The sequence below is a fragment of the Phacochoerus africanus genome, chromosome 16 (genome assembly GCF_016906955.1).
Source record: "Phacochoerus africanus isolate WHEZ1 chromosome 16, ROS_Pafr_v1, whole genome shotgun sequence".
NCBI classification, from domain to species: Eukaryota; Metazoa; Chordata; class Mammalia; order Artiodactyla; family Suidae; genus Phacochoerus; species Phacochoerus africanus.
In genome coordinates, this window is record NC_062559.1 from 51,482,320 (window position 1) to 51,507,458 (window position 25,139).

At 43.2% G+C, this 25,139-nt stretch overlaps 1 protein-coding gene across 2 annotated transcripts in view; it reads right to left on the reverse strand.

The window, feature by feature from the left end:
• HECW1 (HECT, C2 and WW domain containing E3 ubiquitin protein ligase 1) overlaps positions 1-25,139 on the reverse strand; it is a 407,661-nt gene that overhangs the window by 149,042 nt on the left and 233,480 nt on the right. For both annotated transcript variants that reach the window (XM_047763338.1, XM_047763339.1), the window contains 2 exons: positions 9,738-9,813; positions 269-438 (listed from right to left, as the gene is read on the reverse strand). In XM_047763338.1, the coding sequence (XP_047619294.1) occupies positions 269-438; positions 9,738-9,813 (246 nt within the window). The remainder of the gene's footprint in view (positions 1-268; positions 439-9,737; positions 9,814-25,139) is intronic.

Here is a 25,139-nt window from a genome sequence, read left to right on the forward strand (position 1 = left end):
TCGCTGGATGCAGAACCTGCACATACAGAAGGCCAACTGTATATGCAAATGGACGTAGCTAAAGAGCATCATTCCCTGGTCCTGCTCTGAGAGGCCAATCAAGATCCCTATTAGTTGCAACCCAAAGGGGACATGGTGCCCTTCTAGGACCAAAACAACCATGATCTCGGAGTTTGGGGCTGCCAGAAGGGAGGGCGTGGCCCACGGGCTTCATGGTCAGTCGTTTAGCTTTGTTTCTTAAGGTCCTTTTCAGGGCCTGGGCACTCACCTCTGCCTGCCAGATGGGGTTCACGGTGTTGCCTATGATCTTGGACCGCCTCTCCTGCCCATGGTGGGGGAGGGCGGGGAAGATGCTGTGCTTCCCAGGCTGAATGGAAATCTTCAGGTAAGGATCTGGGTTGAAAAACATCCCTTTCTTCAACCCCATGGCCTGGAAATCTGTAAAATAAAGGATATTTTAATTTCATGCGTTCACGTGAGGTTGAAGACTCTACCGGGGTTTACACAGAAGAGTCCGTCTGAAACAGGGCAAAACTTTTCAATCTTTAGACTACTTTCTACCTCATGACAAAGACGAAGTGGCATGTCTCCAGAACCTATTATATGGGATATTTACTGACATGCATTAAATCATTTTGGTAAGTAATCCCTGCAATAAATCAACACTGGCATTGAGGTCCCTGCTTTTCGAGAGAGGACCACAGGCCCTACTAGTCTAGATTTCTGGTGTTTCTCAGGCAGCCTGGAGTTAGGGGGCAAGGAACCTTGGGTGCCCAGGGAGAGAAGAAATCCCCCACGGAAAATTCAGTGGGTCTGGGTGAAAATCATTCAGAGTGGAAAAAGAAAAACAAAGGCTGTAGTCTCACAATAAATATGACCTTCACTGAGTAAGAGAGAGCATTCGGAGATGTAAAGAGAAAGGTGAGGGTTCAAAGAGCAAAGAACACAGACACTGCATTGGAGGAAAGGAAAAACCTGCAGCCTCCATGAACTGATGCATATCAGTGAGGAGAGCTTTGAGGAGAGACCCTGCCTTTGGGAGGGAAGGCTTTGAAAAAGGAACCCTTCCATGTAATTGAAAGTGTCTGAGCATGTGTACAATTTCATGCCGCTTGTTGTGGGGTGGGATGGAGGGGACAGGATAGAGAGAGAGATGTCACTTCTGATCATGATTTATGGTTGTTCTGAGATAATGTGAAATTATTTTATATTTATTAGACATATATTTATAATAGCAAGAAATATATTCTTTTTTAATTTTTGAAGTATTTTCCAAAAAATTGTTCATATTTATATATGAATGAAAGAAATGGGTAAAATACAATTGAATTGATTCTCACGTATGGTATAAGTTGTAAGGTATTGGAGGAATTTGTAACTGATGAAAAAAATATACAAGTTTTCATGTGAATTTACTTAAAAGGTTTTTTTGTTTGTTTGTTTTGTTTTTGATGGGGGGAGGATTGACCATGCCCATGGCATGTGTAAGGTTCTGGGCCAGGGACTGAACCTACGCCACAGAAGCAACCCAAACCATTGCAATGACAATGCCAGCTCCTTAACCTGCTGCACCACAAGGGAACTCCTTAAAATTATTTTGAGTTGATTCAAGGCAATTTTTGTAATGAAATTATTCTTACTCTCTTGCCTTACAATATACTGCCACGAGAGGGAATAAAGGTTAGAAAGTATAACCAGCATCACAGAAATTTGCAAAATCCAGGCTAAACCCAGGAGGGGTATGTGTGGAAAGCCAACACAGCAGCCTGCAACTTTTCTTCTTAGAGAGGCCTGTTTCCAAGGCCGGCGCTTGGCTAGTATCTCAGCACTTGGATCTCAGCAGGGGTCCCACAGCTCATAACTGATAGAAGGGCTCTCTGTGCCTCAAATGTTTGTGCGAACTGTGTGGTTTGTTGGACTACCTGCTTTCCTCTGAGAGTCTGGACTTTGGGTAAGTGCTAGGAAGAACTTGGCCACGTGACCAGCTCCTGGTGAAAACCTGGGGCTCTGAGTCTGTAATGAGCTTCCCTGGTATGTACTCTCTTTCATTTGCACTGTTACGACTTGTTGCTGTGGGAAATACATCCAAGCCGTGTGAGTCCACTGGGAGAGACGCGTGGAAACTTTGGCCTCGTTTCCTCTGGACTTCATCCCAGGCACCTTTTCCTTCTGCAGTTTTCGGTGTCTCTTGTCCATGCAATAGATTTTACAGTCATGAGTAGGACTACATGCTGCGTTTTCCTAGTGAATCACCGCATCTGGGGGTGGGTGGGGACGCCGGCCCAGAGGGTGACAGATATAGAGATTTATTCATCATCAAGTAATATGAGTGTCATCACCTCCACCACTACTGCCTACCATTTACCGGTTAGTTACTAAATTCTGGGGACCCTTCCATGCCCTTCAAATATATGATCTGATTTAATCCTAACCACAAACCCTACAAGGTAGATATTATATCCCTAATTTGAGGAAGAAAAAAATTGAGGCTTATGAGTTAAGTAACTTGACCAGGTCTTCAGAGCTGGTCATTGTCAGAAATGAAATTTGAACCTGCCTCTTTGAGTCCAAAGTCTGCCTTTCTTTTTTGGTTGTGCCTGCAGCATATGGAAGTTCCTAGGCCAGGGATCAAACCCATGCCACAGGAGCGACCTGAGCCAGTGATAATGCTGGATCCTTCACCCACTGGGCCAACCAGGGGGCTCCCCAAAATCTGTTTTTAACCAATATTTGATATTACTTTTTTAAAATAAAAATGCTAGCTTTGGAGGAGGTAAAATTCTCAATATAAATGGGTCTTTTTTTAAAAAATGCTCTTCCATCAAACAATGGGTCTAAATCTGCATAATACAACTGTCATTGTCTGTACCTGATGAGTCTACTTGCTCCTCAGTTCTTATTTTTTCCAAGACTAACCATCTTTCGTTACCACTCACACATTTATTTTTCCAGATTAATCTTAATTTTTTAATAAACCTCCCTTCAAAAATTTAGGATTTTGATTGGAATTTCCCTAAATTTATAGATAAATTTTGGGAGACATGGTCACTTTATAACACTTACTACTCAAGAACATATGTGTCTTCATTTTTTCATGGCTTCTTTCATGTCCTTCAATAAACTTTTATACTTTTGGCTCAATTTGTATACTTATTAAAATGTATGCTTCACAGAGTAAATATGTTTCAAAAGTTCTGCAACAAGGTGTTAATTAGGGGTTAAAAGAGCACTTAGTTGGGAATCCGTATACCTAGATTTTTAGTTCTAAAACATTTAGCTATTGAACTTTATAACTTTAGAAAACTGTTTTAACTTTTTTAGGTTTAAATTTCTTCAACTACGAGGTTGTTGGAATGGATGCCTATAAGAACACACAGAGTTTTATGATTTTTTCAACTGTAAATGATACTTTAATGGGACAATACTTCATTTCCCCCCATTTTTCATGCAGTAGGTTTTTGTTCTGATGACAGACATGATGCACACTTATTATAATATTTTTAAATACAGAAGGAAAAGAAACATAATTTTAAAATTATTTCAAATCATACTGTCTAGTAGCTACCAGTGAGGCATTTTCTTTACCGCCTTTCAGTCATTTTCTTTGCATAGTTGAGACCACAATGTGTATATAAAAATTGCACCCTAAATTTTCTTTTGCCCAAATTATATCAAAAGGATGTCCCATGTCTTTTAGAAAAGTTTGTATACATCAATTCCTTTTTTTTTTCGCTGAGCCCACGGCATGTGGAAGTTCCTGGGCCAGGGATCAAACCTGAGCCACAGCAGCAGCCCTGAGCCACCGCAGTGATGATGCTGGATCTTTAACCTATAGCGCCACAAGACAACTCCTATACATAATTCTTAAGAATATAGACTATTCCATTATTTGGCTCTGTGGTAATTTTCTACACTTTTCCCCCAAGAAGTGGTAAAAACTGAATGTATGAACAGATTTGAGAAGTAAAGCACTTGCATCCACAGTCTTCCTTAGACCTGTCTATTATATTTTTGAAATTTTCCAGAGAAGGAATCCCATAATCTATCTTTCTGGGTATTTCTCATTTTAAATCCTAAAAAGAAAACCAGTCCAATCATGTGCAGCGTCTCCAGTTCTTGAGTTTTCTTGAATTTATTTCTCTATCTGCTGGAGTGGATACACACGTATTGCTTTCAGAGAAAGATGTAAGGGTGAAGTTCGTTTAGCCCTTGCAAACCTGAGAATGTGTTTCCCTTGCCTTCCCATATAAATGACAGCCTGGTGGGCACAGAAATCCTGAGTTAAAACCTGCCGCCCTCAAAAACTCTGTAGCTTTGGCATCACGATCTTGGCATTCTGTATTCAAAGACGACAAATCTGATGTTAACAAGAGGTTTTTTCCTTTTGAAACTCTCATGCTTTTTGCGCTCAGATGTCTACTGTATCTGCATTTGAAAATTTCTTAAAAAAATTGGCCTTTGCTTAGATGTTGGTCTCTGCACATATGTTTTTTTCTCAGCATCTGATAGTCTAAAGATTCGAAATTATATTCAGCTCAAGAAAGCTTTCTCTTATTATTGTTTTCTTTTGATTTGTTCTGATCTCTTCATCAAAACACCAATTACCTACATGTTGGGTCTCTATCTGTCACCCGTCTTTTCACTTCCTTATCTTTTTTGATGTCTGGCCCTTCGTCTGTGCATCTGGGAGAGACGTTCAGGTCCATCCACCACATCTTTGATTTTAATTCTGCAGCGGCGTAGCAGAGTGCTCACTACTGCCTCTTGAAAGCTCTCAGAGCTCACTCTGACGTTCATGATTGTACCTTTTAGGATTTACTTAAATCACCGCTTGACCGTGATGAACGATGGGTCCTCAAAGATGACCACGACCCAATCCCTGGAACCTGTGGATGTGCTGCCTTTCATGGTGAAAGGGACTTTTCAGAGGTGGGAAAGAGTCTTTGCCGAGGTGAAATTAGTCTCTGTTACCCAGGTAGGCCCAATGTAATTCTAAGAGTTCTTACACAATTGAGGTGGGAGGGGCAAAATGAGGAGAAGCTGCCTTGATGACCGAAGGAAGCAGAGATGGGTCTGACGCAACCGTGAGCCAAAACCTGCAGACAGAGCCTGGAACCTGACAGAGACGGGAGCAGGTCCTCCTCAGGAGACTTCAGAAGGGAGCCAGCCCTGCCAACACCCTGATTTTAGTCCCTTAAGATTCAGCTTGGACTTGGATCTCCAGAACAGTATGAACACAGGTTGTTTCAAGCCACTAACCATGTGGTAATTTGTTACAACAGCGATAGCAAACCAATGCACTTGGCTTTCTAAGTCTTCATTTTTGCCAGCTTCAAAGAACTCTCTTGTTGCTCGTCTTCATCCTAGACCTCTTATTTAGTATGTCCTGCACTTTCCTGAATCTTATAGAGAGTGCAAGCAGACACGTGATACGTGATTTGTCTTCAGCAGGCATTTGTCAAGGAAATACTTTCTTTTTTTCTCAAGGGTTCTCCCCTTCAGCTTTTTAAAAAGGTAGAGTGTATTCTCCATGCATTCTTCGAGCTGACACGTCTATAGTTTTTATCCGTGAGTAGGTTGCGTAGCCCTGGGATTTGTCCATCTTCAGTTAGTTTTGCTGTCCCACTTGCCGCTGTTGGAGCATTTATTCCTGTGTTTACACTCAGAGATGACCAACTTGCAGTCAATTTCTTGAAAATTTGTGGACTTTGCTTCATTGCGGATTTGATGACCTTTCTGTCTTGTCTTTCTTTGAGGGGTGGAATCTGTTAGGACACTTTAAGCAGTATTTCCTTTTTTCCTCTAGGCAGACACAGTGAATTAAAAATATACATATAGAATTATGGAGTCTTGCAGCTCCATGCCCACTCAAGGCTTTGCTTCTGTAGTTGCTCCTTTTACAACCCCAGTCACATTTCATTGCCGGCAATTTTTGCCTTGAAATAAATACAAGAAAGATGATATGCTGGGGTCTAGAGACGAGTCCATCCTGATCTCCTTATAAAGTAGCTTTTTGAACCAAGCTGGTGATGTGTCTGTGGGGTGGCTTTCTTTCCTCTGATCAGTCTGTGAGCCCATGTCTGCATGGCAGAGTCGCAATGGGAGCAATTAGCAGAGATTTCATTTCCTTTCCCCAAAGGGCCTGTCCTGGAAGATACACCTCTTAGGCGTTAGGATTTTCGTGAGCTTCGGTTAGTGAAAATTCTTGTTTCTGGCAGGTAGCTGGGTAGTTCTCCTGGTTTCTACTGTTTCTGAAGGTTTGTACACATAACTGTTAGTTATCAAGCATTTCAATGGGAACATAAGAATAGCGAATCAGGAGTTTGTTTTCCACCCAAGTGATACGAAAGCACTGAGTTTGTTTCTTTTTCTTTTTCTTTTTTTTTTAAACCTGGAGAGATACTTGCTAATGTCGTCCATGGATTTTTTATCAGAACTTAGTTTTTTAGAGTAGGTGTAGATTCACAGCATAATTGAAAGGAAGAACAGAGGTTTTCCGCATACTGCCTACCTCACACAGGCACAGCTCCCCCAGCAACACCCCAAACCAGAGTGATACATTTGTAACAACAGATATACATGGACATGTGATAATCAAAAATGAGAGATGCTTTACCTCTCTTCCCAAAGTCCATAGCATACGTTAGGGTTCACTGCTGGTGCTGCACATTCTGGGTTTTGACAAATGTATTATGACACTTATCCATCACTACTGTACCATACAGAGCATTTCCATCGCCTAAAATCCTCTGCGCTCTGCCTCTTCGTCGCTCCTCCCCCCAGTCCAAGCAACCGCCAGTCCTTTTACTTCTCCAGAGTTTTACCTTTTCCAGAATGTGACAGAGTGGAAATCGTACAGTAGACAGCCTTTTCAGATTTTCTTTCCAATGAGTACCATGCATTCAAGATTCCTCCATGTCTTTTTCAGGGCTTGATAGCTCATTTCTTTTTAGCACTGGATAATACTCTGTGGTCTGAATTTACCAGAGTTAATATATTCATTCACCTGAAAGACATCTTGATTGCTTCCAAGTTGGGGCAAATCATGAATAAAGCTGCTGTAAGCACCTGTGTTAGGTTCTTGAATGGACGGCAGTTTTCGACTCATTTGGATAATTTCCAAAGGATGGGATTATGGGGTCATGTGGTGAGATTATGTCTACTTTTGAAAGAAACGACCAAAATGTCTTCCGCGGTGTCTGTACTCACTAGCATGTGGTGTTTTCAGTTTGGATTTTGGCCATTCAGTATGTACACAGTGGTACCTTGTTGCTTTAATTTGCATTTCCCTACTCATTGGACATATGCTGTGGAGCACTGTTTCATATGAATGCATGCCATTTGCATAGCTTCTTTAGTGAGATAGATGTCTGACAAGATCTTTGGTCCACGTTTCGATTGGGTTGTTTATTTTCATATTGTTGAGTTTGGGGAGTTCTTTGTATATTTTGGATTGACTGTCCTTTTTCAGATGTGTCTTTGGCAAGTATTTTCTGAGTCTGTGGCTTGTCTTCTCATTCCCTTGACGTTGTCTTTTCAGAGCAGAAGTTTTTAAATTTTTTTTTGTCTTTTTGTCTTTTTAGGGCTGCACCCATGGCATATGGAGGTTCCCAGGCTAGGGGTTGAATTGGAGCTGTAGCCACCGGCCTACACCAGAGGCACAGCAATGCAGGATCCGAGCCAGGTCTGCGACCTACACCACAGCTCACGGCAACGCCAGACCCTTAATCCACTGAGCAAGGCCAGGGATAGAACCCACAACCTCATGGTTCCTAGTCAGATTCATTTCTGCTGTGCCACAATGGGAACTCCCAGAAGTATTTTAATTTTAATGAAGTCTGTCTTATTGATTTTTTTTCTTTCATGTATTGGATCTTTGGTGTTGTATCTAAAAAGGCATCACTCTACCAAAGGTCATTCACGTCGTCTCCTGTCTTATCTTCTAGGAGTTTTATAGTTTTATGTTTTACATTTGAGTCTATGATCCATTCTGAGTTGATTTTTGTGAGGGGTATAAGGTCTGTGCCTAGATTCATTTGTTTGGGGCGGGGTGTTGATGTCTAGTGGTTCCAGTATCATTTGTAGGGGAGACTGTGTTGCTCCATTATATTGCTTTGCTTCTCTGTTAAAGACCAGTTGATGATATGGGTGGTCTGTTTCTGGGCTTTCTAGCTTGCTCCTTTGATCTGTCTCTCTCTCTCTATTTATTTATTTATTTTCACAAGTACCACAGTGTCTTGATTTCACAATTTTAGAGTAAGTCTTGAAGTTGGAGAGCCTCAGTCCTTCAATTTTGACCTCCTTCAAAACTGTGTTGGTTATCCTGGGTCTATAACCTCTCCTTATAAATTTTAGGATTGGTTTGTCAGAATCCACAAAATGAGCTGTTGGAGTTTTGATTGGGGCTGTATGGATTCCACAGGTCAATTTAGGAAAAACTGACATCTTTGTGTTACTGGGTCTTGTTATGCATCAACATGGACTATAGCTCCATTTAGTTAGTTCTTTTATTTAATTCAGAGTTTTGTAGTTTTCCTTATAATCATACATATTTTGTCAGATTTATACCTAAATATTTCATTTTGGGAGTTGCTAATGTAAGTGGTAGTGAATTTTTAATTTAAACTCCATTTGTTCATGGTATATGGGAAAAAGAATGACTTTTTGCTTATTAACCTCATACCTTGCAACCTTTTATTATAGCTTATTAACGGATCTTTAGACACACGTTTGCCTCACGGGGACTGCACTTAGACATGAAAGACCCTAGACGACTGTCCCTCTCTCAAGGACCCTTATGTACTTCATCTCTGTGATCTTGGATTTCTGATGTTTACGGCCTGCAGCATTTGTTGGTTTGACCATAAGCTATGGCCATCATTCTCAAACTGGGCTCAACAGAGTCCTGGAGCTTCACGTCACTGAATTCACAAAGACCACGTAGGGTGAAATTGAGTGCATGGGGCTTTGACCTTTGTACATCATTTTAGCCAGAAAAACTCAGTTTTTCTTTATATTTTTAACTTTAAAATTATTTTAGATTTATAGACGAGTTTAACCTAATTTCCCCATGGTTAACATGTTACAAAATTATGGTACCTCATGAAAAGTAAAAAATTAACTTAATTACTCTTAACTAATTAGGATTAGCTCAATTATGGGCTTTATTTGGATTTCATTGAGCTTTATACGAAATGCCCTTTTTTTGTTTTGGCCACTTCTGGGGCATGTGGAGATTCTGGGCCGGGGATCAAACCTGCACCCCCAGCTACAGCTACACCGGATCCCTAATCTGCTGTGCTACAAAGGAACTTCCACACATGTACTTTTCTGAGCAACTTAGTTTTTCATCTGTTTTGCCAACTGGATTTCATGTGAGATTTTATTTAGACAAAGGGTCTGCTAACTGCTTCTCTCCCAGGCTTTCCTCCACCTCCACTTTGTCAGCGCTCAATTACTGCTAGTCGGCAACGGAGGGAGAGTAGAACAGCAGCTTCTCGCCTCACCGTCTCATCTCATCTAAGGAATGCACCTATTCTTTATTGAATCCTCCAATATTCTTGTGAGATCATGGGGAATGGAGAAAATATTTTAAAAGTCTGTCTTACAGATGGAGAAATTGAGGCACAGAGAGGGTGAGTAGTAACTGGTAGGTCAGAGGCAAACTGAAGAGGTCTCTTGACTGTGGATGGACATTCTTAATCTCTCTACAAGGCCTTCAGGTGAGCAAAACATACCTGAGAGAGAAAAGCTGATCAGCCTCCGACTTCCTTGTCCTTGCACGGTCTCATCAGAACCAATGCTTTTAAAAATCTGTGAGAAGAAAGAAAACAGGAGACAAGCATTGAAGTAGATACACTCCGATACAAACATGCTAATCAGTTATGTCTCTAGCTCCCGAGTACAAAGACACAGCAGCATTGTGAGTTCATTAGGCTGCTATTGATTAAAACAAGCTTTTAGCAACCTAATGTCTTTCCCGGTAATAGAGTGGGAAATTCTAGTGGGGATGAGGGGTACTTTTCAGAGAAATGGAAATCGACAAACATAATCACTGTAATATTAGAGCCCCTTTATTACTACTTATGTAAACAATGCTTTTTCACATTCGAATTTGCAGAAGGTATTTATTAAAGCAGACCCCACGGCAGTGGAATGATAGGTCAATAGATGTTTACTCTTGTAATTACAATGTGTTTCCATTGGCAAAGTATAGTGTTAAACTGCTATATCTCCCTTTCTTCTGATCTGTATTATTATCTAGAGATTTCCAGGAAATTCTGTTTATTAGGGAAGAGACTGAGCACGGCATTAAGAAGCTACTCTAAAGGTGCTTTATTTAATTGCCTTCCTAGGAAGCTCAGAACACAATTGTAATGTGCATTATCTGTAGTCTAGTAGGTATATCCAAACCAGGGTGCTAAAATGTTTTATTTTTCATCACTGCTCAATATATATCTGTTAATGGATTAATGAAAACAGGAAGAGTTCTTAGTTCCATTCTGTTCCGGGCAAGTTTTACCCAGAATAATTTCTGAGTATTTAATCAAAGGCAGAGTTATCTTTGCCCATGTTATGTATTTGCAGGAAATAATATAAAAAAATCTGCGTATTAAGCAAATCTATGTGTCCACTTTTTAGAAGATAATCTGTACTGGAGAAGAAAAGAGAGGAAACTCGATGACTTCTTGATCAATGTCTCTTCATTTCTAGGCTGTGTGGGCTTGCTCGTTCTCTTTCTACTGCCTCTTGGGATTCTTTTTTATGGATGCACCTGGAGCATATGGACGTTCCCAGGCTTAGAGGTTGAATTGGAGCTGCAGCTGCCAGCCTACACCACAGCGGTAGCAACACCAGATCCGAGCTGTGTCTGTGACCTACACTGCAGCGTGTGGCAACACTGGATTCTTAACCCACTGAATGAGGCCAGAGATCAAACCTGTATGCTCACAGAGACAGTGTCAGGTTCCTAACTCACTGAGCCACAACGGGGACTCCCACCTCTCAGTATTCTTGGTGCTGGAAGAGGCATGATTAGATCAAGTTGCCTTACACGAGTCTGGGAGTAATGGTCAGACATCACTAGGCTCACAGCTTCAGCCCAAGGAGAGGGCAAGGGATTATTAACACACCTGCACATTAAGCAGGTGCCCAGGTGGGCCCACATGCTTGGATGCATCTCCTGTGCACATCCCCTCAGCATGTCTGCTCTTAGCCCACCATCCTGATACGCAAGATACATCTCAGGATGTTGGGCTGCCCAGCAGAGGGACCAACGCGTGTGACACATGAAATGAAGTACGAGATCATGAAGCTCTTCGGGAAGTCTATGTCTCTAAAAGTCTCCTTTGATCATAAAGAATCCAAGGAAGACAGGGCTGTAATGGAGAATTGCCAGGCTATTTGTCCGAGGTATCGGTCCTCTTCACACCGGACAGCCTACTCCTTCCCAGTCTGTGTGTGCTCTCTTCGCCTGGCAGACACAGAGCAGCAGAGGTCAACAGTTCCGAGACTGCATCCTCAGGCTGGACCATTCTCCTAGCTCTCAAAGTGGCCACTATGTACGGGCATAATCAAAACGCTCTCAAAACTCCTTCATGTTCAGAACTTTTCTTCATTTTCAAATCCATGCCTGGGCAAGCACCGCAGGAGACGTGGGTAGGCTCGCCATGCCCTCTTCCGGTGCGATACATATCTATGTGGGACAATTAAAATAGACTGCTCCTGATTCTAGTGTAAATATGTCAACATTTGGCTTGCTCCATCTCAGAATATAAGTTCCTTGAGGGCACAACAAAACTGTACCTTTAGTGGAACCTTGTAGATACAAGTCTAGAGTGTGTGAGTTCCAGTTCACGTCAGTTAAAGGTGTATAACTAAACTTCACATTTCATTCTTGGCTAACCTTAACCTAAACATGCAACGATAACAAATTTGCACATTTGTTCCTTCTTATCTAACGCATACATATTTTGATTCCTCATGTTTAAATATTTTTCTGTTGGGTATTGAGGATATTTACAAAAAGGTTCTTCACATTTATTGCATCAAAATAGGTCTGTAGGGCAAAAGATAATGTATATTTTGCAGAAGCTACTCAGCTCAGAGGGGAGACACATCTTTAAAACTCCATAAAATTTGGCCTAGCTCATGGCTTTTTGTTAACATTATTTATCAAATCATCTCAGGGCCAGACTAATGATACAAAGGAGGGGGAAACAGAAGCCAAGGTAAACAATTTCCAGGAAGTAAAGATGCTTTGGGAAGTAAAGATGTTATGCATCTTGGGGTATATATACACAATGGAATACTACTCAGCCATAAAAAAGAATGAAATAATGCCATTTGCAGCAACATGGATGGAACTAGAGACTCTCACACTAAGTCAAGTAAGTGAGAAAGAGGAAGACGAATACCATATGATATCACTTATATCTGGTATCTGATATAAGGCACAAATGAACCTTTCCATAGAAAAGAAACTCATGGACTTAGAGAATAGACTTGCGGTTGCCAAGGGAGAGGAAGTGAAATGGACTGGAAGTCTGGGGTTAAGAGACACAAACTATTGCATTTGGAATGGGTAAGCAATGGCATCCTGCTGTATAGCACTGGAAACTATATCTAGTCTCTTATGATGGAACATGATGGAGGATAATGTGAGAAAAAGAATGTATACATATGTGGTTGGGTCACTTTGCTGTATAGCAGAAATGGACAGAACACTGTAAACCACCTGTAATGGAAAAAATAAAAATCATTAAAAAATTTTTAAAAATTAAAAATTAAAACTGCCAAAGGAATTAAAGAAAGATTATCAACAGAAATGAAGATCACCATAACAAGACACTAGAAACTGTCAAAAGGAAAGAATCAAAATTAGACAACAAAATTGCCAAGGTAAACCAATCTAAAAGCCACTAATAAGGGGCTGCATAATGTGGGACAAGGAAGACAGACTAATGGAAATCACCCAGTCAGAGCGGATACAAGGCCAAATGAAAAGAAAATGAAAGCAAGATCAAAGACCCATGGGACAGCAGAAAGCATGCCCATCCGTGTATAACAGGGATTCCAGAAAGAGAAGAAAGCCAAAACGGGATCAGAAATGTATTTGAAGGACGTATGGTCCAGAACATCCCAAATCGAAAGAAGGAAACAGACCCCTGAGCACAGGAAGCACAGAGGGCCCCAAGTAAGAGGAACCCAAACAATCCTACAGCCAGACATGTTACAATCAAAATGGAAAAACTTAAGGAAAGGATTCTTTTTTTTTTTTTTTGGTATTTTTTACTTTAGGGCCCTACTTGCGGCATACGGAGGTTCCTGGGCTAGGGGTCCAAGTGGAGGTATAGCTGCTGGCCTATTATACCAGCCATAGCAACTCTGGATCCAAGCCGCCTCTGTAACCTACACCACATCTCACGGCAATGCTGGATCTTCAACCCACTGAGTGAGGCCAACGCTTGAACCTGCATCCTCATGGAGGCTAGTCAGATTCGTTTCCACTTAGCCACGACAAGAACTCCAAAGAGAGGATTCTAAAGGCAGCAAAAGGAGTTCCCACTGTGGTGCAGTGGGTTAAGAATCTGATTGCAGCAGCTCAGGTCACTGTAGAGGCACAGCTTCGATCCCCAGCTGGGCACAGTGTGTTAAAGAATCCAGCATAGATCATAGCTGTGGCATAGGTTCCCAACTGTGGCTCAGATTCAGTCCATGGCCTGGGAACTTCCATATGCCATGGATGTAGCCATAACAAAAATAAAGGCAACAAGAGAAAAACCAGGAGTTACTTACAAGGGAAGCCCTATAAATCTATCAGCTGATTTCTCTACAGAAATGCTGCAGGCCAGGAGGGAGTGGCAAGATATATTCACATCCTGAAAAATCTGTAACCTAGGATACTTTACCCAGCAACATTATCATTTAGGACAGAAGGAGAGAGAAAATTCTTAACTCAGACAAGCAAACACTAAAAAAAATACAGCAATACTAAACCTAACCTGAGAGAAATACTGAAAGGTCTTCTCTAAATAGAAAAGAAGCAAAAATCTTTAGGAAAGGGAAAAATGCAATAGGAAAGGCAAATATATAAAAGGATTGATGATCATTTAAATATGCCAGTATGTAGATTAAAAAACAAAGCATTTTTGGAAAAATGATTATAATCTCAATTAATAGAAAAGAATAAATATGAAGATGTAAAGTAGGACATCAAAATCACGGACCGTGGCGGGCGGGGGGGGGGGGGCATAAAAATACAGACTTAAAAGGGTATGTTTGAACTTACATAACTATCGGTCTGAGCAAGTGCATGTAGCTATGAGTTAACACACTTGAACCAGGGTAAGCACAAATCAAAAGTCTACAATAGACTCACAAAAATAAAAAAGAAAGAAACTCAAGCATAATGCAAAAGAAAGCCATCAAATCACAAACGGAAAAAAAAAAAAAAACCAATGTTCAACGAACTAAAAAAATCCACTGGAAAACAACAGTGGCAATAAATACAGACCTACCCATAGTAACTTTAAATGCCAGTGGACTAATGCGCTGGTCAAAAGGCAGAGAAAGGCAGATAGGATAACAAAACCAAGAACCAGCAATATGCTGCCTACAAAAGACCCACTTCAGGACGAAATACACAGACAGACTGAAAGTGAGAGACGGAAATAGACATTTGATGCAAATACAAACAATAAGAAAGCAGAGGTAGTAATGCTTATATGAGATGAAAATGGATTTTATTTTATTTTATTTATTTTTTTGTCTTTTTTTGCCTTTTCTAGGGCTGCTTCCACAGCATATGGCGGTTCCCAGGCTAGGGGTCTAATCGGAGCTGTAACCACCGGCCTACACCACAGCCACAGCAACGTGGGGTCCGAGCCACGTCTGCGACCTACATACACCACAGCTCACAACAACACCGGATCCTTAACCCACTGAGCGAGGCCAGTGATCGAACCCGCAACCTCATGGTTCCTAGTTGGATTCGCTAACCACTGAGCCACGATGGGAACTTCCGAGATGAAATAGATTTTAAAGCAAAGTTCGTAAAGACAAGGGCAGAATTAGCCTCCATCCTGAAAGCTCCCCAGGTGAGCCCAGGGTGCCCTCCAGGTTGAGGAAGCACAAAATAGAGGCAGAGGACTATGTTGGAGATGGCAGCAATGGTGTCGGAAAACCACAATGAGATCCTTGACAGCATGGCAGGAGGAGAGCAAAGGGGAAAGAAGGGCCTTGTACCCTTGGCAGTAAGCAGATGGAACTTGGTGACAGACTGGAAGAAGGAGTTGAGGAAAAACGGAGTCTGGCTGATTTCTTTCTTTGCACTCTATTCAAATTTAGAATCTCTTTCTTGAAGATTATAAAATTCCTCAAATCCACTATCCTTCAGACCTGGGTTTGTCCTTTACCACCTATCAGTCCAGCTAAGGATGGAGAAGTGACAAGAGTTAGGTTTTTGCATCTAAGCCTCTGAGGTTGGAGCAAAAACATTAATTCCACTTTTTAAAAACAGTGATTAAATTGATTTGCCACAAAAACTTTGGGTCAATTAGATCATAGGGAGTATGCCAGCTGCCTTTCCATCTGGGTCAGCGCGTCTGTCCTGTGACAGGTGAGCACTGCTTCTGCACAGACCTCTTTGGAGCCACCCACTCCTTCTGACTGAATGGACGTGCGGGATCTCACCGGGGGAGGGAAGTGCACAGATCACCCACTGGTGCATGTGCTGAAGCTGCAACAATCTTTCCTCCTCGCCCAGTGAAAGAGTTCCTGCAAAGATGCCCATGAAGTGATTCTGCTTTCGTGCAAACCATTTCCCCCCATTGGCTTGCTTTAAAAATTCCCATGTAAAAATATATTTAGGTTCTAGGCAAAACGTGTGTCCCTCTCTAGGGCAATGTCTGTTGTCCCACGACATGGTACTGGGATACTCATCTTCCACGAGAACCTCAGAAAAGCCTGCCCCAGGCACTCTGCTACCTCAGGGCCCTCATCCTCCTGCAAGAGCAGGTGCTTTCCCTCCAGATGCATCATGGGGGCTCCTGCTCCCTACAACGTGCTGGACTGGCTGCATGAAGGACAGGTACCTCCGCTTCTCTCACATAGGTCAGGAGAGTTGTTGCTCTTTCATTAAATACTGGTCAGCATCCAAGAGCCTCACACGTATTCCCTCTGCCTTTCTAGGGGCTGTGTGGGAAGCTGAGGACTACCCCTAGTTGCCTTCATTGTGATTTTCCAAGACAAATTCTCTAAGTAACAAGACTCACTTGGGCACTAGAAATACCTTGTGTTGCTTCTGATCTAGTTCCTTTCTTACAAATATTTGTCAAACTACAATTCACGGTTCAGTCATCATTTTGAATTACTTTTCATCCATCCGTCCACCATCCATCTCACAGGTACTATTCTAGGGGCAGTGAATGCCTTTAAAGAAACACCTTGAATGAAGGAATTAAACCCTTCCTTAGGTCGTCACTCATTGTTTTTGGCACTTTCAACCTTTCTATGTATTGTTCAAATATGCCTTTAGTTTCTATTATCCTGATACTGAAATCCATGCATTTTGTAACCAGAGAGCAAGAGGAAAGCCACAGAGGAACAGGTATGGGATCAGCTCACAAGACTCATGATGCAAATCAACTCTTACTGTATCTTCACTACATGCTGGGCGAGTGCTGAGAGCATTCCTGGCGTCATTTCATTTCATCCTAGGAAGCAGGTCCTCTTTTTGTGGCCAACCTATATCATTGCATATCCAGAAACTGAGCCTCAGAGGGGTTAAAGGCCACCAAGTGATGTGGCTGAGCCAGGGCCTGGACCCCAGGCTGTTGGGTACAAATGTTTTATGAAGGGTCTGCCACATGCCAGGTGTTGCTCCTACTGGTGCTGGGAAACGGTCCTGAGTAGGACAGGCAGGCACATCCCTGACCTTAGAGGCTGTACTTTAATAGGAGGATCAAATACAAAGAAATTACATCACGATGAGCAAAAACAAAGCATGGGGGATCATGAGAGGGACTAGAGGTATGTGGAGGTTATTGTAGATTGGGTGGTTATGGAGGCCACTCTGAGGAGGTGACACTGAGAAAAATCCTACATAAAGAGAGGGAGTAAGCCATTTCAGTACCTGGGGGAAATGTTCCCAGCAGGAAGTGCAAAGGCCCAGAGGGCAGAGCAGCTTGCTGTATTCAAGGGTGGGAATGACCACCGGTGAGGCTAGAAAGAGGTGGAAAAGGAGGAGGTAGCAGTAGGCAGGGGCAGACCATCCAGGACTTGAAGGCTATGGAGAGTGGTGTATGAAGAAAGCCAGCTTTGAGCAGAAATGGTATGAGGTGAGATGGGAAAGCTCCAGTAAAAAGGAGAATTAACTCTGCAGGAGACAGATGCTAATCCCAGGATCAGAGTTTCTTAGAGGGCAAGATGGGCTAGGATCCTGGGCACAACTGGAGAGGTTGGCCTGAGACAGTGGGAACGTGACGAAACAGAGCTGGAATCTGCGAGCAGGCAGGTAGCAGAACAGGTAATGGGAAGGCACATTGGTTAGGTTCTGATTGCCTCCGTTTTCTCAGTGAAGGAAACCAGGTCATCAGCTGACAGTGGAGAGGGAACAGGGGCTGTAGGCTTGGGGAAAAAAAAAAAGAAAATTTGAAATAGCTTTCTCTAAATGTGGGGAAGGTGAGTGCTCCTTGCTCATGTTAACGGGCCCTTGAGATGTGTAGTCAGACTCTTCTGCTGCCTAGAACAAGTAAAAGGTAGACAGAATGAGGTTTAACTGAGCTTGGATTTTGCCAGGTGAGAGTGACAGAGAGATAAAGGGGCAAGTGATAGATGGCACGATCTCAGGTAAGGAGAGGGGTGAGACCTGGGTGTGATTGTGGAGTTAAGATCGGTAGACCAGGCAGGGGAGTGAGCTGCAGCGGGGGAAGTGATGGTCCGAGAGTGTTGTACTCGGGTCTGAGGATTTGGAAGTGATGCAGTCACAGGTGTTGGGAGGACCGAGAGGAGAACCTTGGGAGTTGACAGCTGAGGTAGGCTGGCCTTAGGAACTGAGCAGTCAGCATGGGGGCCAGATTGCCTCTTTTATATGAAGATGGAAGCCATCAAGAACCACAACAGAACTGTCTCCTAGCTGCATGTTATAGTACAACTCTGGATCATAAGAACAGTGGTCACCGATTTTTGCCCACTCAGATATGGGATCAGACTCATAGAGGACAGAACTGAGGACACCTAACTTCCACTTCTGGACTTTAATTCTACGTGCATCACCCTGATGGTCAGAAGCATAAATTCATTTTCTTCGGCATCTCTGTTTTACTGTTTGGGAAGTAAGGATGGACAGTGGGGTGTTTCATCTAACATTTGGCAACGTAAGCTTGCTAAATGCCTGAGAAATGCATTCGTCCAATTTTAATCTGCACAAATCAAGTAAGAAGAAAAATAGGGGGAAATGACATTATCCATTGCTTTCTTTATTCCATTCTTGACCTCAAGAAAGGATTTTAAGAATGGAAGCTAAGTGTATAAAGGAATAAGGCAAAAAAAAAAAAATCCCATATAACTGTTGGGGTTGGTATCCTACTGGTTTGAAAGGTCAGTAGGATGCTGCCCAACCCCTCTTCAAATGCACACAGCTCGTAAGGTGGAGAGTGGGGATTTGAATCCAGTTCTGTGTGGCTTCAATGTCATCTGAACCTCCTACTCCTATGACTCCAGCAGGTGGGCAACATGTTTGTGAGTGTGCATTTCCCCCACACACCCGTAAACAGTAATCACCCCTACGTCCTACGCCTGGAATGCAGGCTATCCACACTTTTTAGTTCGAATACATACATATCTGGCATGTCGGAAGGAACAAGACAGAATCTCCCTAGGGCAGGTATTTGTGAGAGCTCTACCCACAAACCACGTGACTGTTCCAGGTTCCAAGTGGCTCTTTGAAGTTAGATTCCCCTGTTCTTGAACAAACCTCTTCTTTGACAACCCCTCCGCCTCTCCTAGCCAGTAGTCACTGTGCACCCAGGAAAGCAAAATCCCAAAAAACCCAAGAAAGCAAAAAAACATTGGCTAAGTCCTTAGGAAAAGGTAGCTAAAAAGACTTGGAAATTGCTAGAAAGGGTCTGGAAAGAAAAAGAGCATAGATTTCAAATAGCCAGATTAGGAAAAAAACCTTAGGTTAATGCTGACAATTTTAAGCAAGCGTGATGGGTTTCTTCACGTGGTCACCCACACAAATTGGCTGATAAAACCAGAATCTCCAGTTAAATTCAGGGAACACAGCGGCTCTGTGCAAATGCATCTGTTTGTTTGCCTAGAAACCCGCACCCATAAAACCGGAGCATTGAGGCTAAGTTTCTACTAACCTCCTCTGAGACGCAGTCCTCTTTAGGTTCTGACAGAGCAGACATTTTTCATCAACGTGGGCAGGGAAATTGTCCTCCCCTGGGGGAGGCGGGAGAAAATCCCGAGGGCCAGGCTCTGCTTTCCATCCGAGGGCTGCCTGATCATTCTGACTTTCCTTGGCCTTTACACCCTGGCCTATGCCTGACGGCGTCACTCATTTAAGGGCTTCTGCCACCTTTGTGAAGAGCAACACAGGAGAACTCCAAAGGAGAAACAAAAAAGTGATCTCTGTGCCTTAAAATGCAAGGCCGGCGTCTGGGTTTTGGGTCTCCTCCATGAAACAGCCCTGGAGAAGACCCCTGACCTCAAAGTGGGGGTCCTGGCTCCCCTGGCAGCCACAGTACCTTAAATCCAGGGCCCAGTTCAGGTAGCTGAAGGGGGCAGGACCTAATGATCTACCAGGTCCGAGATTAATGATTGTGAGGGGCCAGGGCCCGCGAAAAACCCTTGAGTGAGCACATTTGAGGGCTCTGCTCCTCGGGTCAGTCTCATGGGTCACGCGTTTTGAACCAAGGAAAGGAAGAGGGCAGTTAACCTGCTTGTTAATCAACCTGAACTTCGTTTTCCTTGCACCCTAGGAAGGCAAAGGCCCTGATGTCAGTTTGCTGTGCAGGCTGGCTACCGAGCTGTTAACCAGGTCTCAAGTGCGTGGGTGTGGGCCGAGGGTGGGCGGCTCTCTGGGTGCGTGAGAAGGAGGCCTCCTGGGCTGCCCTTCTCTCTCCCAGCATCCCAACCTGTGTGGCTCTGGAGTTACTTTTTCTGCTTCAGGTGGGGAGGAACTGGGCCCTCCTTGCCAACCCCAGGTATTTCTGACCCACCAGGCACTTGATACACTGCCTTCATTCACTCTGCTCAGAGGTCAGATTGAATTTTTTTTTTTCTGGTCTTTTCAGGGCTGCACCTGTGACACATGGAAGTTACCAGGCTAGGGGTAGAAGTGGAGCTGCAATTGCCAGCCTACGTCCGCCACAGCCACAGCAACGCCAGATCTGAGCCACATCTTCAACCTATACCACAGCTCATGGCAACGCCAGATCCTTAACCCACTGAGTGAGGCCAGGGGTCAAACCTGCATCCTCATGGATTCTAGTTGGGTTCATTACCACTGAGCCACAAAGGGAACTCCCAGACTTAATTTATTACGTCATCTCCATGAGGTCCTTGGAAAATAAGAATTTACTTTCTCTGGACTCTTTCCCTGAAAGAATTAAAAAAAAATTTTTTTCTTATGCTAATCCATTTCAAAGACAATAGTGTGCATCTAGTCACTTATGGTGGAGCAGGATCATGTGAGACAAAAGAATGTATGCATGTAAGTGTAACTGGGTCACTTTGCTGTACAGTAGAAAATTGACAGAACACTGAAACCAGCTATCATGGAAAAAATTAAAATTATATTTAAAAAGATTTTATGGTTTATGGAAGTTCCAGGTCCAGGGATTGAATCTGAGCCACAGCTGTGATCTATGCCACAACTGTGGTAATGGCAGATCTGAGCTGGACTGGGGATTGAACCAGCACCTCCACAGCTACATGAGCCACTGTAGTCCGATTCTTAACCCACTGCGCCACAACGGAAACTCCCTGAAAGAATGTTTTTATTCCGGAGTGTGGCCACTGAGTTGAACACTGAAGCTGAAAGTTGCAAATCTTTATATTTTGAGATGTCTTATCCTTCTGTAAAATGCTAATAAAAAGTATTTTTATAGAAAGGCCATTTAAGGTTTGAAAACTGGAATGTTTTTAGCTAGGTTTTTGCCAACCGGGTGGCCATTTATCGGGCACTTTCTGTGTAAAAGCCGCGCTGCTGGTTGGTCCTGAGGGTCCATGGACCCCAGGTGCTGGCTGGTCACGCCTCTCTCTGGGACACTTGTCAGCCTTGTTCCAAAGGCTGGCTCCGGGGCTGGCGGCAATCAAAAGTCCTTCTTTCCCGTGAGTTCCTGAGGCTCTTCGAGTGGTGGGATTATGCGTGACATCTTCCTCTTAGTTTATAACAATTTCCAAGGAGGGTATCCTATTTGTGTATTTTCTGTAAATGTTAAAAATGGTGTCGCCCTATGTACTTATTTTGATCCTCATTTTAATTTAAACAAATGATCGTGTTTCATGGTTAGGAATGGTGATGGATAAATATGCATTTGGTTTGTTGGATGGAGCAGAAATGATCAAGTTCAGGTAAATAAAAATAAAATGAAATTTCACACAGTACAATTGTATATACACATATATGTATATATATGTATATGTCCAGAGAGACAGGACTGGCTCTTTTAGATCAGGGGTCTTCTCCAGTGTTGTTTCGTGAAAGAGTCCTAGAAACTTAGAAAATTAGAGTACAATCCTTGTGTGTGCATGTGTTTGTATAAACAATAACAGTTGATAGAGAGGCAGATGGGTGAGTATTCCCGGAGCAGAGAGACTGCAGCAGATGAATGGGGCTGTCAAGGCCGCCCAGGGAAACAATGGGTCTCTTTTTAAAGACTGCATTTCACACCTCCCCACCCCAAATTCATACGCTGCAGCCCTAGCTCTCAATATGTTTGGAGATAGGGCCTCTAGAGAGGTAATTAGGGTTAAATGAGGTCTTTAGATGGGGCCCCGATGCAATAGAACCAGTGTCCTTAAAAGAAGAAGAAGAGACAGCAGGGATGCAGGTGCACAGAGAGGACAGGCCATTTTTGGACTCCGCCAGAAGACAATGGTCTGCAAGCTAAGAGAGAGGCAGCAGGAAAAACCAACCCTGCAGACACCTTGAGCTTGGACTTCTAGCCTCTAAAAACTGTGAGAAATAAATGTCTGCTGTTTGAGCTGAAGAAAGGCTGGTGGGGAAACCTTATTAGAAAACAATACCTCCAGACTCAAGACCCCCAAAAGAGCCTTAGTGTGAGCTTTGGAACTTCTCCCCCTGAAACTGAGCAGATTTCTTAATGTTGGGCCACCATGGGATCTAAACTCTCAAGATGCCCCTTAGGTATGATTGTGGGCAGAGTCTTTGCAAATTCTCTTAAGAGAGGATGCCTGTTGTGGCTGTGACTTCTCTTCCCCTTCCTTCTCTTTTAAAAGAGCTTTAGAACATCTGATGTGTCAGCCAAAATACACATGTCTAAATGTCACCCTGCTTTAGTTTAATCAAAACCTCAAGGGACTTCTGCTGAAGATCCATATGCGAATGGCATGTTTCCACACTCTGGGTTAAATTAGCAAAGAAAAAAACAAAGGGCTTGATCAGGGACCATGACTTGGTCTGTTCCATCTAGAAAGCCCTCTCTCATGTCTAGGCCTGCCCATCCTTGGTCCTCTAAGAGTGTCTCCCATGTCCACCAGCACAGCACAGAGAATAGCCCCTTGTCATGGTTTGTCTTCTTGTCTGTCTCCCCACTGTTCTCTTATCCCATTCCAGGCAGGTGGCTTCATGAGGATGGGGATTTACCTTGTTCACTTTTTTATACCTAGTAATTAGCACAGAGGAGCTCACTTGAATATATTTACTGAAAAAAATAATGATTGCAGCCATAGGCTACACAAAGACGTACACAATAAATCTGTGTTCATCAGACCTCTAAGGCTGGGGGATCAGTGGGATGTAGGTATTGGCAAGGGGGTGGGTGCTGAGGAGGTGGAAGTGGGTTCTGGGGAAAGAGGATTAGAAGTGAGAGGCTCTGAGCACTGTAAAATAATTTGCCACATTCCAAGTGAGATGAAAGGGGGCTGTGGGTTCTCAGCTGGAAGAAACTGTATGTTACACTGATATCTAACCAACAACCTCTCTATCCCCCCTTAGAAAACGGAGACAGAATTTAAAGTTACAACAGTCAAAACGTCCCCAGTAAGCTGAGTTCAGAGAAGCCAAATGTCCCAGAGAGCTTTCTCCAAAAAGCACTTTCCTGAAGATAAGAAATCACCTGCATTGCCGAGCTGGCCGCGCTCACAGCAGCGCACCTGAGCAGAAGGTGAGGTGCTCTCCCGGCCCACTCCACCCTTGCGCTTACAGGCCGGTCCCATCCCCGAGCAGGGCCTGTCCTTGCTGAGGGACCCAGGGGTCTGGGAGAAGCTGCCTCTTCGCACGATTTCATGTGCTGTGTGAAGGCCAGGCAAGCCCGCGTTTGGCGGGCTCTTCCTGAATCAGCAAGATTCCACTTTAGGCCTCTTCCCTCTCTGCTGTGTGTTCAATACCTTCCTGCTCTGTCCATCTCGCCTCTGGTTCAGTTCAGCCTCAGCTTCACGGGCCCTCCTGCCTGGACAGCTGGCAATGTGTGTCAGCACCTCTTTGGCTTTCCCAGGTACCCTCTTTGGAGGGTGGCCTTTACACATGGGCCTGGCACTTGGGGGATACTTCCTCAGAGTTCCCCGCTTAGATTCCTGACCCACCCAGGAAAATGACAGACCTCACGTTCCAGCCTGCAGGGCACATGGAGGGAGAAACGGAAGAGCTGGTGAAAAGTGTGGAAGGTCCCTCCTTCTCTTCTCCCCGCCCCTCCCACTGTGTGTTCCCTCAGGAGAAGCCCTGTCCACCCCAACCTCCTGCCCCAGGCCGAGTGTCCATCTCTGCCTCCACTGGTCAGGACGGAGGCAGACGAACTGCTGGCCCTCAAGCCTGCTCGTCTTACTTCTCCCACCAAGGACTCAATTTATGCATCTTTTGTACACAGAAGAGCTGACTTGTAAAACAGCAAATGATACCTTTTAGAGACAAATATCCTTCTGAATCATTCACATGTCATTTCAATTTCTTTCTCTCTCTTCTTTCTTTACATAGAAAAAAACGAATCATTTTTATTTACACCAGCACGACAAAGTCCTCAGTGGTTTTTGTTCAGCTGCCGCCAGTCAGTCATTTTTAATTTATGTGAAAGAAAAAAAGAATGTCATTGGATGGTGATTTCAGCTAGCCCCATCACACATGTTGAGAACGAAGGTAAGAAGCACCACAGTGGTAACAACTAGGCCTAAACTGAGGAAAAGATGGCATCTATCATTACAGCGCTGGGCAAGGGAAGTACTGACTGGGGAACAGAAGGCGTAATTTAAACCTCCAAGCTGCAACTAGTTAACTGTGTGACCCTAGGCACATTACTGAAGTTCTGTGGGCAAAGTTTCCTCATTTGTATAAAGAAAAAAAAAGGACCAGAGATTCTAGACTTTCCTAGGCCTATCATCTTATAATTCTATGACTAAAACCAGCCTAAAACTATAAATTCAATTCCATTTTTATGACTGAGTTGTATTCCATTGTGCATATGTACCAGATCTTTCTAATCCAATCATCTGTTGATGGACATTTAGGTTGTTTCCATGTCTTAGCTATTGTGAATAGTGCTATAATGAACATGCAGGTGCATGGGTCTTTTTCAAGGAAAGTTTTGTCCGGATATATGGCCAAGAGTGGGATTGCGGGGTCATATGGTAGTTCTATATATAGTTTTCTAAGGTACCGGCATTCTGTTTTCCACAGTGGTTGTACCAATTTACATTCCTCCCAAAGAAATTTTAGTTATAAGCCTAAAACATTAAAACATGAACATCTAAATATTTAAAACCAAGGAATTTTAAAAAATGTGTTCCAAAGAAAGACTTATTATTCACTGTACTATCTACTGAAGCTTGATGTTTCACTAACAAAAAAAAGTGGCATGTGTGCATTCTAATAAACTTACTTTTGGATCTCATTCCTCTTCATGACTTTGAAATTCACTTGTCTATATACCTACTAGTAATCTATTAATTGATCT